At 42.8% G+C, this 13305-nt stretch overlaps 1 protein-coding gene across 1 annotated transcript; it reads right to left on the reverse strand.

Moving 5' to 3' along the window:
• Positions 1-8132: 8132 nt before the first annotated feature.
• On the reverse strand, positions 8133-8961 carry LOC138823813 (ras-related protein Rap-1b-like). The gene has a single exon (XM_070017374.1). The coding sequence runs from the start codon at positions 8895-8897 to the stop codon at positions 8424-8426; it is 474 nt and encodes a 157-aa protein (XP_069873475.1). The 5' UTR covers positions 8898-8961; the 3' UTR covers positions 8133-8423.
• Positions 8962-13305: the final 4344 nt, after the last annotated feature.

Genomic DNA, 13305 nt, shown 5'->3' on the forward strand with positions numbered 1-13305 from the left:
GTAATTCTTATAGCTAATTATGTTCATGTGAGGAAAGGAGAAAAACATTATGGACTCCTGCCAGTTTCCTGGCCTACCTGCTTGTCTCTGCACAGCTAGCTTTGAGAGATATGAACTTCTGCCTTGCTGACCTGCTAGATTTTGAGGAGCTGTGTCACAGTAGCCCAAATCTGTCCTGGACTAACGTGCAGAGAAAAAGGTGTGAAAATACAAAGCAACCCTGTTAAGGTTCAGTTTCGTGCAATAACAAGTTATTACAAAGCCAAGTGCAGGCAGCTCCTACCTATAATCCTGGCTATTCACAAGGCTCAGATCTGAGGATCTTGGTTCAAACCTGGCCTGATTCAGCAGGAATTCTGAGCAGCAGGAGACTCTTATCTCCAATTAACTAGCAAAAAGTTAGAAGAGGAACTGTGGCACAAGTAGCATAGTATTAGCTTTGAGTAAAAACACTAAGGAACAGCAACCAGGCTCTAAGTTCAAGCCCCAGTACAGGCATGCACACACATAGTTATTTCAGAGTCCTTTCTAAGCATCGAGAACTGTCCTTAATATTCTAATTAGGCTGCCATTTATTTTGTTGGTTTATTTGTTATCAGTATCAGGGCTTAAATTTGGGAAATTTTGTGTTTGCTTGCACAGCAGGCATTTTAACCATGTGAGCCATGCCTCCAGCTTAGTATTTTGCCAGCTAATTAGAGATAGAGTCTCATGGATACTTTTCTGCCCTGGTTAGCTTCAAACCATTATCCTCCAGATCTCTACTTCCCAGATAGCTAGAATTAGAGGCATGAACCAGCAGCAACTGCATGTGTGTGTGTGTGTGTGTGTGTGTGTGTGTGTGTGTGTGTGTGTGTGTGTGTGTGTGTGTGTTAACGCTGGAGTTTGAATTCAGACTCTTGTGTTTGCTAGGCAGGTGGAATGCCTTTAGACCAGTGGTAACTATACCTATTTGAGATGGGTTCATGGCCAGATTGGGTCTTGAACTCCTGATCTATGACCTTTGGCACTTTAAAAGCTGAGATTACAACACATAACACCTTTTTTGCTTACATTTATTCAGGTAGATTTCTGGCAATTGCAACAAACCATTCTAACTGAATTTTTGTCTAGCATATACATTCTTCTACACAAGGTACAAAACTTAACATATCACGCAATATCAGCACAAAATAAATACCAGCATAAAGTACAGTCTCCCTTCTCAGACCACATCTGCAGCCACAGGACAACAGGGCACACAAGTGGGGCACATCTCAGAGGGGACACTGAACTTACTGACTAGAGCAAACATTGTTGGTTGCTTCCAACCCTTTTCCTTGAATGTCTGACAAAGCAAAAGTCTCAATTCCTCAGCTTCATGTGCAGTCAGGGCTGGTCAGATCAACTATTTAGGCATTACAACATGGAAGATTCCAGAAGACTGTTAACAGCATGGGTTCTAGAGCCAGAATACTACAATTCACTCACTTCAGCTGTATAGATTTTACAATTTACCTGCCCTTGTGCCTTGGGAATAATAACTATCTAGGCCCTAGGGCTTAGAGCCTGCTTGCTGTGTCTGAACTGTTTTTGTTCAAGGCTGATGATCTATCACTTGGTCAACAGCTCCACTTCTGGATTTTTGCTGTTTAATTAGAGATAATAGTGTTAATGACTTTACTGGCTAGACCCCCAGATCTCAATTTCCTGAGTAACAGGTTTACATGTGTGAGTCTCTGGGGCCCAGCTTTAAAGGAGTATTTTATGTTGATCCTGGGTCTTGAACTTGGGGTCTTGAGTGTTTTCTTAGTTTTCTTTTCTTTTTTGTTTGTTTGTTTGTTGTTGTTTTCTTGTCAGTTGTGGGGCATGAATTCAGGGCCTGGGTGCTGTCCTCCAGCTTCTTTGTGCTGGTAGGCTAGCACTCTACCATTTGAACCACTTCCAATTTAATTGCACATAAGAGTCTCATGGGGACTTTTCTGTCTGGGCTAGCTTCAAACCTTGATCCTCAAATCTCAGCTCCTGAGTAGCTATGATTAGAGATATGAGCCACTGGCACCTAGATCCTTTGCTTTTTATTCAAGGCTGCCACTCTATCACTTGAGCCACAGCTCCACTTCTGTTTTTTGCTGGTTCTTTGGAAGTAAGAGTCTCACAGACTTGCCCACAGGGGATGAATTTGTACTATGATCCTCAGATCTCAGCCTCGTGAGTAGCTAGGATTACAGGTTGTGATGCAGCATTATTTATTTTAAAAGCCTAAAATACAAATGTGCTTTGGTTGGTGCCAATCCTGGGGCTTGAATGCGGGGCCTGGGCACTGTCCCTGAGATTCTCTTGCTCAAGGCCATCACTCTACCACTTGAGCCACAGCACCACTTCCTGCCTTTTCTGTTATTATGGTACTGTGGAATCAAACCCAGGGTTTCATCCATGCCAGGCAAGCACTCTACCACTAAGACACATTCCTAGTCCGTGTGCTATATCTTTAATTTCAGTTGTTTACCAACAACAGGGATGGGTGGCAACATGTTGCAAGCTTATTGTTTGTAACACAAACTGGAGAGCAGTGACTTAGACATGTCCTGGAAGATTTCTATAGTCAGTCTATCTTAACTCTGCAAACATACTTTTTTTTTCCAGGGCACAAAGTGACAATGGACCTGGTAGGAGATGCCAGAATGAGTCCAAGAAAACTGTGCAACCATTTCAGACTGCTGGTTATCAGACTGAACTCCAAGCAGAAGTGCCATAGGGCAGACTCATTCTGCCCTCTAAGGAACATGGAGGGAGGCAAGTCAGGAAACGCCCACCCCAAGTTACTGGAAGAAGCCAGCCGCAAACAGGAAAGAAAGCCACAGCACACAGCACCTAGCAGCTGGGAAGCACCTGAAGAAGGCAGCAGCTGGATTTCTGAACTTCATAGCTTGTGATTCTGTCCTGTTGGCTTACATCAGCTAGAGCACTGAGCCAGCCATGCTTCTCAGCCTCTCCCTGCTCAAGCCAGTAGTCAGGGCAGAACCATAGCCTCATGCCATCAGATGGTGAAGATGGTATGAATAGGTCTGTGTCAGAAGACAATGTTAAGGGTTCATTGTGCACAAATGTAATTGGGCTTCAATTCAAACATTCTTCTCTGAATTGTGAAGGGCTGGGCCCAAAGATGGGGTGGGTGGGTGGGGGCAATGGTAGGACAGATGACATATGGTCATAAAGGCTTTTGTTTATGTATGTATGTATGTATATATGCATGCACGCACGCATATATGTACGTATGTATGTATGTATGTTTGTATGTTTGTATGTATGTATGTATGTATATATGTATGTGTTTATCAGGGCTGGAATTAAGGGCTTCTCACTTTCCCTTGGCTTTTTTGCTTAAGGTTCTGGATTTTGCTTGTTCACTGGAGTTGAGTCTCTCAGATCTCAGTCTTCTGAGTAGTTAGGCTTGCAGGCAGGAGCTGTAGTGCCTGGCCCTGTCTTTGATATTGTAAGACAAATTCCTTGAGGCAGGAAGAGAGGGACTATGTGAGTCAATTCACATGGGAGACTGGAACCTGGGACTTTGTAGAGGCCAGTCAGGAGTTTGGGAGGGTCCCCTCTTCTAGTGATAGTTAAAGGCCTTAAGAGCAGGATGCTACCACAACATCTTTTATTAAGCAGTTGAAGCCCTTGGGAAAGAAGATCAGCACTAACCATCCTGCAAGTTTGACTTGTAATAGGAATATGGACTTTGAAACTACATACACTTTTTCTCAGGATTAAGAACAATTATGGCCACTGCCAAATGGGAGCAGCAGAGATGCTGTGCTGAAGTGGAAGTGATCAGTTTAGGGCATGGCAGGCAGAATGTGCAGCTCTGAGGCCCCTTTTGGCCAGCATCAGTATCCTGCATGTGCAGGCTGTGGGGCTGGGAAAAGTTCCAAGTTCCAGATAGGGGTACACAACACTCATTGATTGGTCAGGATGTATATTATGTGATGATGGCTCATCCAGATGCCCTCAGTAAATTCTTCAGCACTGAGAGCTTTGTACAATTGGAAACTCTAACTTAAAAAAAAGGTAGATGGAAGATGGCAAAGACATAATTGCTCCCATAGACTCTGATTAGTCACTTTTTTTCTCCAAGCTTAGCTTTTAGAGCTCACACAAATTCAAGACAAGAGGCACTGACTGTGTCAGTGGCAAAAACTTCTGGTGATGTCAATAATCATCTCCTGAGTGCATTCTGGGAGCTACCCTGAGAATATTCCTGAAAGAGAGAGAGACTTGGATCAGCCAAGAAAGTAACCAAAGAGGGCTGCAGCTCTAACCTCTAGTCTGTCTACACTCTTGATTTCTTTTCTTTTCCTATAGTAGTCTAACTAACTGCTAGGTTAGTTAGACTGACAGAATAGTTTACAGGGCCAAAGGCAGTGGCTCCTGCCTTAATCTCAAGATACTTTGAAAGCAGGATTCAAGGACTTCTAGCTCTAGGGCAGCCTGGACAAGAGGTGAGAACCACCCCCCTCAAAAAAACTAGCTAAACATGGTGACAGAGGCCTGGAATCCCAGCTACACAGGAGGCAGGATCATATAAGAAGATTCTTTCTTTTTATCCTCAGATCTCAGCTTACTGAGTAGTTAGGATTACAGGTGTGAGCCACCAGCACCCAGCTTAATGATATGGGGTAGGGTGAGGGGAAGGGAAGAAATTCTGGAGGAACAAAGAGGTAGGTAAAAGAAGCAAGCCAGGAGTTTATTTATTTATCCAGTTCTGGGGCTTGAAGTCAAGACCTGAGCATCTCTGTGCTCAAGGATAGCATTCTACCACTTGAGCCACAGTGTCACTTCTGGCTTTTTCTGTTTATGTGGTCCTGAAGAATTGAACCCAGGGCTTCATGCATGCTAGGCAAGCACTCTATTGCTAAGCCACATTCCCAGCCCTGATCCAGGAGTTTAAACTGAGACTGAACTGAGGAGTGGGGTTGCACAGATGGCTTTACAGCAGAGAAGAAGAGATGCAGCTCCAAATTTATTCATCCAAAGATGAGTACACTTTTAAAAAGCAGTGCCATCAGGGAAGAATGAAGCAGGGAGTCTGAAGTGTCAATATTTCCGTGTAGCAGACATGGCTTGGGTTTATGCCATCCATGATGCAAAGCTACAATTTGTCACTCAGCACTTTCCACTTGGCTCCTGACACCAATCCTTTCTAATGGGTTCCCTCGTTTGTTCCACAAGTCAGTAGCATCCTGTGGAAACCCAAAATGTGCCAGTGTCTCACACCATATAACTCTGTACCAGAAGACAGAGACTGTCAAAGTACATCGAGGTGGCTGGCACTAACTGTGAAATGACACAGAAGAAACCGCACAGGTCATAAGGAGCGCCAACCATGGAACTTCCCTCCCCTAGATTCCATTTCGTTGGCCACACGGATGGCTCTATGGTTGCAACCAGCTCCACCAGAGCTTCATTCCACCAGTGTCATTATTTGGATTTGACATACTCAGTAGTGCTGCCCTGTCTTCACCATCAGTGACCATAGGAGGTGATAATAAGAACTGGAATTCGTTAAGAAATACTAAGCCAGGAGCCTGTAATCCAGCCTACTCAGGAGGCAGAGATCTGAGGATCACAGTTTGAAGCCAGCATAGGGGAAAAAAAAATCTATGACACTCTCATCTCCAAACCAGAAAAAAGCCAGAAGTGGAAGTAATTCTCAAGTGGTAGAGTTCCAGCCTATAGTGAAAAAGCTAAGGGACATTTTCCAGACACTGAATTCAAGCCGTAATGCACACACACACACACACTCTCACACACACACGCATGCACACACATATATTCACAAAGCATTTCTCTGGCTACATTCTTTTTATTTCAGACTGGATACATGTCTGGCAATTACTTAAAACACTTCCTGCAGCTGTTCTGGCCCATCATTTGCTAAGAATGGCTAGAGGTTTTCTAAGTGAGATCGCAATATGGGAAGAATCGCAAAACAAAAGCATCTCTTCCTCCTCTGCAAAAGCTTATGCAAAAGACAGCATAATGGCCAACTGGCTCCCCAAAGAATCTGTACATCTTGGAAATGATGAACTGAGCAATGAGACATTTAAGTTAAAAAAACAAATGATCAAATAATGAGTCAGGCTCATTACTTGTAATTCTAGCTACACAGAAGAGGCTGAGATCTGAGGTTTGAAACCATCCTGGGCAGAAAAATCTCATGAGATGCTCATCTCCAATGAATCACCAAAAAGCAAGAAGTAGAACTGTGGCTCAAGTGGTAGAGGACTACTAACTGTGAGCTAAAGAAGCTCAGGGAGAGCACTGAGAGAGGCCCTGAGATCCAGCCTTAGCATCTGCACATAAACAAAAAAGAAAGAAAAACAATGCCCCCAATGGTAGGTGCCACACATTCCCTCTTCCTATCATGTTCCATCTGGGAATTCACCATGTGTCTTGTAGATGCAACATGATGTCAACTGTGTGAAATACCTGGGAGGAAAAAGACAAACCTGGGCAGGTGCTGGTGGCTCACGCCTGTAATCCTAGCTACTCAGGAGGCTGAGAGCTGAGGATAAGGTTCAAAGCCAACCCAGGCAGGAAAGTCCATGAGTTTCTTATCTCCAATTAATCACCAGAAAACCAGAAATGGCACTGTGACTCAAGTGGTAGAGTACTTGCCTTGGGCTGAAGAGCTCAGGGACAGCACCCAGGCACAGCACCCCGGCCCAGAGTTCAAGCCCTATGACTGACCAAACCAAACCAAACCAAACAAAACAAAACACAAATCTGGGTGGGGCTGGGAAATCCTTTGTTTTGTTTTCCTGTGTTTTCTATGTTCTCTGGGATGAGCACCCATGACTTTGTGATTTGGAACTCAGCTATCAAGGTGCTCCACTCAAGGGGTTCCACTAGGGGAGCCTCCTGTCAGCATGGGATGAGGTCCTGCACTTGATTGATCCAGTGGGCAGGGTACCTTTGTCTTAGACCATGTTTTTTTTTGTTTGTTTTTGTTTTTACATTTAAAAAGAAGGTAAACCCATATTTATTTACTAGCACTGTTAAAACATTACACAAAACACATTCAAGTGGCAAGTAATTATAATGCAAGCCCTTGCATGGCAATCCAAATTTATTGAACTACTGATGCTAAGTTATACAAAATTGCACCACTTTAATTAAGGCTTTTTAGTTTACCTTTGGCCACCTCAAAGTAGTTTTAACATTAGGTTGGTCAATTTAAATACTGTGGCTCCCTGTTCGATAGACACACAATCTTTACACCCAAACGTTAATGCATACAAAGCAACAAGGCATTGTTAAATAAAACAGCAATAGTTACTGAAAATTAGGCCTTGTGACCAATTGCACATGATTAAAATTACTTCCCACATTCACATCCACAGTACTTGTCCAACATTTAACATCTCAACCAAAATGTTACACATGGGAAACAATCACTAACAGGCAAAAATACTAAACCTGTATATTTGGTATTGCAAATACACTTATGCATGACCAAGCAAGGGGTTCACAGTGAGAATCTACAGCTGCAGAAGCCTGAAAATGATTTACAAAAATTATTAAATCATTAAAAAATTGTTTGAAAATATACACTTCTTATTGTAGACCCCCACTGTACACACAACTATAAACATTGTTCCTTATGTAAATAAAAAAGAAAAAATCATCATAAGATTTGAAAGGTCTGGACATTTCCTTCCCAACATATATTAAAGGCAACGTCTTTATCTAAGACATTATACTGAAAGGACTATTGTATTTTAAAGACAAGATCACTGTCTCCACAGGTTTTTGAAAAATTAAAAAAACTATATAGCTGTGTTAATCAAAGCACTTATTTTGTACAATACAATGATAATGACCTTCAATTAAAAAAAAAATTACAATAAGCTACAAGTATCAAAGAAGCGAAGTTATCTGGAGTAGTCTATATAGGAGCTCTTTGGACTTTCTTTTATTATGCTAAAATAGTGGTGCTTTTAGGATTTACATTATTGTACTCTCCCATACAAAGAATGGGGATGTGTTAAAGTATACAGTACACCATTTTCATACATGTACAACATTGGTGGATGAAGAATGTCTCTTAGCAGTAATACTGGATGTATCCTCTGGTTTTACCAGCTGAATACTGTAGGACTATTATATAAATAAAAATCTCTCGTGATACTGGAAAGTGATTAGAATGTGCAAACGGATATAGTAGCTTTCATCCGCCTCTTAAAGGTACCACCACAGGAAAGTCCATTTAAGATGTTGGTAGGTTTAACAAAGTTGGAATGCTGGCACTGTTGAATTGGGCAACAGTTCTTCAGACCTGGCTCAGAGCTACAATGCATTTAATTTATTAAAGCAGCTGACATGACGACTTTTTGCGAGCCTTTCCAGGTACTGGAGTTTTTCTGTTAATTTGTCCCACTAGGTCATAAAAAAATCTCATTTATTTTTGATTTTGCAGAAGATTCTAAGAATGCACAGTTGTTCCATTGTCTTGCTAGATTTTGACCTTGTTCCTTTCCTACAACCCTTTCATCTTCCAAGTCACACTTATTACCAACCAGGATCATTGGAACATCATCAGTGTCTTTAACTCGAAGAATCTGCTCTCTTAGATCTTGTAAGTCATTAAATGTGGACTGTGCTGTGATGGAAGAAACTAAAGCAAAGCCTTGTCCATTTTTCATGTATAAATCCCTCATTGCTGTAAATTGTTCCGTTCCTGCAGTATCCAAAATTTCAAGCATACACTGCTGCGCATCTACTTCAACTTGCTTTCTATAAGAATCTTCTATTGTAGGGTCATATTTTTCAACAAAAATTCCTTGAACAAACTGTACAGTCAGAGCAGATTTTCCAACACCTCCTGAGCCAAGAACAACCAGCTTATACTCATGCATGATGCAAACTTGTCAAAACCTAGTACCTCTGACGCTGTCACCCGGATCCTCGCGGCCAGCGTCGCCCCGCGCTCTCCACCCCCACCTCACCCCCCCTGGTTCTCGGCTCCTGGCGCCATGGCGGTCCTGCCACTGCCGCCGCCGCTGCCACCGCTCCGGCTCTTAGACCATGTTTTATGCTAATGTTTCAGTGTGCAGATTCCTGGCTATCCTGGTGGTATAAATTCAAATGTGCAACCAAGGTGAAAGCACAGCACCATTTCTCTAAAGACAAACTTGTCCTTTTCTACTACAGTCCAGGCCAGTGAGAGACGCTTCTTCCTGATTTCTGGCAAATCGGTTCCACATCAAACTTTTCTTGAGAGAAAGCCCTTTCAGGGTATTAGAGGGTTTCTGCCATGGAGAGCTGGCAAGGCTTCATCTCTAGCTGTGTCCACTTTGTGCTTGGCTTTCTTAATACTTTCTTCTTCTTCTTAAATACGTTCTCTATTTTCTTAAGAGACCAGTTATACATTTTAAAAAGAAACCTGTCCTAGTTCAGGTAGCATTCTAAAGCACTTTGTAACTGGTGAGCTCTTAAGTTCACTAGCTCTTAAGTTCATGATCAGAGGCAGTTTTAGTAAGTTAAATAGGTTTAATTAGGTAGCCAATAAAGTCAACACCATGCAGTATTCAGGCAGGAAGAGAAATTTATTCCAAACTGCCTGTCCCCACCATGCATGTTAGAGAGGCAGGGCTGAAAGGAAGGGACTGAATTCCCACCTGCATTTAACTAGGGAAGGGGCGAGGAGAAGGTGCAGCCAGGTAAGGGAAGCTGTGGCACCACCAGAGGCAGATGTGACTTCAGGGCCTGGGACCCTCCCTCAGTCCAATGGAAGGCATGACCAAGGAGTAGGAGAAGGTGTGCCTCCATGTGTGCCAATTACCTAGGTGACCCGGGTACTGGGTGGAGACTTAGCTAAAGGGAGGAAGAGTCTGCTCCACCTCCCCAGGGCAGCTCTTATATTCCAGCCTTTTGATAATTATGAAACAGGGCACAGGTTCACTCTGGCTACTTCCTGCTGGCAAGGGACATCAACATTAGGGGTAAAAGGTGGTGATGAGGTCCCCTCTGGAAGAAGGCAGCAGGCAGCAGCTCTCCCTTGTTGGTAGTTTTCGAATGAAGTCTGGAAGAAGTCTCATGAAGGAGGGGCTGAGCAAATATAATGTTATAACACACACAAATGGCAACAAAGGCAAGAATGTAAGTTCCTGTCCAGTTAGAAAGTGGACAGGTATGACATTAGATGGGTAAGCTTCTTATACTATTGATCTATCTGCTCTAGTTAATTTTAAAAGGGCAGAAAGTGGCACAAATTGTCTGATGAGACACCATCTCTTTTATTCCTCTCCATGGTCCCTTGTTCCCTGGACTGGCTGAGTCCCATTAGTCTAGGTGCCTGTTGCTGGGGTAGCTTGTCCCAGTTGGCATTCACAGGCTTTGAACTCAAGGCCTGGGCTCTGTCCCTGAGCACTTCTGCTGGAGATTAGCACTCTAGCACTTTGAGTCACAGTGCCACTTCTAGCATTTGGCTGGTTACTTAGAGATAAGACTCTCTTGAGCCATGCCTCCAGCTTGGCTCTTTCTTTGCTGGTTAGTTGGGAGATGGAATCTCAGAGGAATTTTTTTTTTTTTCCCCAGGCTGGCCTTTAACTGAAATCCTCAGATGAAATAAGTCTTTGCCACAAACACCCTTATCCTTTCCAATGAAAGCAACAAGGAGAACAGAAATAATGAGCAGAGCTTACCTTTAATTTGTTAAGGGTTGACCAACAAATACTTGTCACAGTTATTTCTCTATGATTCTAGCTAGATAATGCCAGGAGGAAAAATCTGTAAAGGAACTCAGCGGAACATGATGAGAGTTTTACCTTACATTGAGACCAAATTAAATTAAATGGCCTCCAGTCTAGACAGGGGGTAGAGAGATTGAATTATAAGATCAAACCTAGACTGGCTAGCCTTTGAGGGGGAACCTAGAAGAGGGGTCTCTGGGGCCCAGCCTATGCCGCACTCTTTAGGGCATAAGCCAAAAGGTTGGAGAAAAGAAAGAGGAAGACAGCAAAGAGAGCATGAATGTAAACAGATTTCTGACCATTTACCATTGTAGTGAAAAAACAAAACTGTATCTCTGAGAATATTTTGACCAGGCCTCATTGCAATTGCCAGAAACATTCCAACCAAATATCCCAGCTTGGGCATGACTCCCAGCACCCCATTAAAAGCACAGGAGAGAGTCAGTCTGGTGAGTGGAGACTGGACAGAAGCAGCAAAAACCAGAGAACTTGTAGAGTTCACTCACCAGAGTAGAGAAGTGGTGTGGATATGTCTGTGGATGCCAGCAGTGGTATTGTTGAAAAGTCTCATGTGGCATCTCAAGGAAGTTCAGTTCATGAAAAAGGAATGGGCAAGAATTTCTAACATTCCTGACTCAAAAACCCCTCTCATGTTTCAGCACCATTTTTGTTAGGTAACCCACATCTGACAGCTGCTCAGGTTTAGCTTCAGTTGTGACACAGAATGTTGCTCTCTCCCTGAGTTCAAGGTTTGTCTTTACCCTATGCTTTTCCTTGGCCATTTCCTAAGTGACATACTTAGTGTGAATCTTTATTTCTCTTAGTTTTTATGTGGAGAACTACTGTTTGTCATTATGATATTGATTAATATGGTTTGAGTTTTTCTGTTTTTTGTTATTTGTATTTATATTAAACCCCTGGTTAGGGAAAAAAACCCACAGAAGTTGCTCAAAGCAGTAGAGTACTAGTCGAGCAAAAGAGCTCAGGGACAGCCACCTAGACCCTGAGTTCAAGCTCCATGACTGATAAAATATATCAGCTGGCTTGAACTGTGATCCTCAGAGCTCAGCCTCCTAAGTATCAGACATAAGCCGCTAGCACCTGGCTACAGTTAACACCAAGAAACCCCTCCATATCCAGTCCTGTCCTGTTTGTGCAGACTAAGGAATGGAAGGAAGGGGAATGAGACTGCTTTGGTAAGCAAATCACTGTACTCACAATCTCACAGTTCTTGCCCACGTGAACATAAGAACCAATCTGAGCAGCATTGACCACATAGTCTTCCTCAACAAAGACATGGTCCCCAATATATAAAGGAAGAATATAACCCTGGAGAAGGAAAAGATGAGCAACAAGTCAAGGTGATAAGCTTTCGGTCAAGGATTCTAAAACTACAGATTATACCCTCAACAAAAAAGGTCATGAGCTACAATTTCCAGTACCCACTAATTTTCCACTTCATTCATTTGCCATATTTTGTGTGTACCTACTGATTGGTAGAATCTAGGTAAGAGATACACTGTCCCAGAAAATTACAATCAGGAGAAGATCCATGCAGGGTGCCTATGGTTCACAACTGTCATCCTAGCCACTCAGAAGAACTGAGGACTTTGGTTCCAAGAAAGCCTAGGCAGGAGTATGTGAGACTCTTCTCTCCAATTAACTACCATAAATGCTGGAAAGTGAAGGTGTAGCTCAAGTGGCAGAGTACTAGCCATAATCAGAAAAGATCAGGGACAGCACCCAGGCCCTGAGTTCAAGCCCTGTGAGGAGAGAGGGAGGGAGGAAGAAAGGAAGGAGATAGGGAAAGGGAAAGGGATAAGAAGAAAGAGAGGGAGAAAGAGATGAAGAGGAAGAGGGGGAGGGGAAGAGAAAAGGAAGGGGAAGAGAGTGGGAAAGGGGAGAGAGGGGAAAATGGGGACAGAGTTGGAGAGAGAAGGAGAGAGAAAGAGAGAGAGCGAAAGAGAGAGTGAGTAAGCGAGCAAGAGAGAGAGAGAGAGTCAGAGACCGAGACAGAGACAGAGACCATATTACCTGACTCATCCAATGTCACTGATGAGATTGTGTGCCCAGAGTTATTACATCTCATTTTAGGTCTTGGACTAGAACTCACATAAAGGAGACATTTGTTCACTGGCTCATTCTATTTTCATCAAATAAAACATTTGTCCTCCATGACCCAAACTTTTCTGAGATCTTTGTTATTAATCTAGTCCTACTTTCAGTCTCTGCTTCTTGCACAACACTGGATTGTTTGATGGAATCATATTTTACAGTAATACTGATATTCTTGTATTTGTTTTGTTTCATCATTTTGAATCAAGGTCTTGCTATGTAGTTTATACTGGCCTTGAATTTGTGATTCTACTGCCTCAGCCTCCTGAATGCTAGGATTGTATGCATATGCCTCCATGTTTGGAGATAAGTGTTATAATTTTAAATTAAAAATTCTTCTTTCTTAAGGGAAGGTGGCTCAATGGTAGAGTGCTTACCTTGCACACATGAGGCCCTGGGTTCAATTCCTCAGCACCACATAAGCAGAAAAAGCTGGAAGTAGTGCTGTGGCTCAATT

Source organism: Dipodomys merriami, unplaced genomic scaffold (assembly GCF_024711535.1).
Source record: "Dipodomys merriami isolate MVZ:Mamm:240054 unplaced genomic scaffold, mDipMer1.0.p SCAF_123, whole genome shotgun sequence".
NCBI classification, from domain to species: Eukaryota; Metazoa; Chordata; class Mammalia; order Rodentia; family Heteromyidae; genus Dipodomys; species Dipodomys merriami.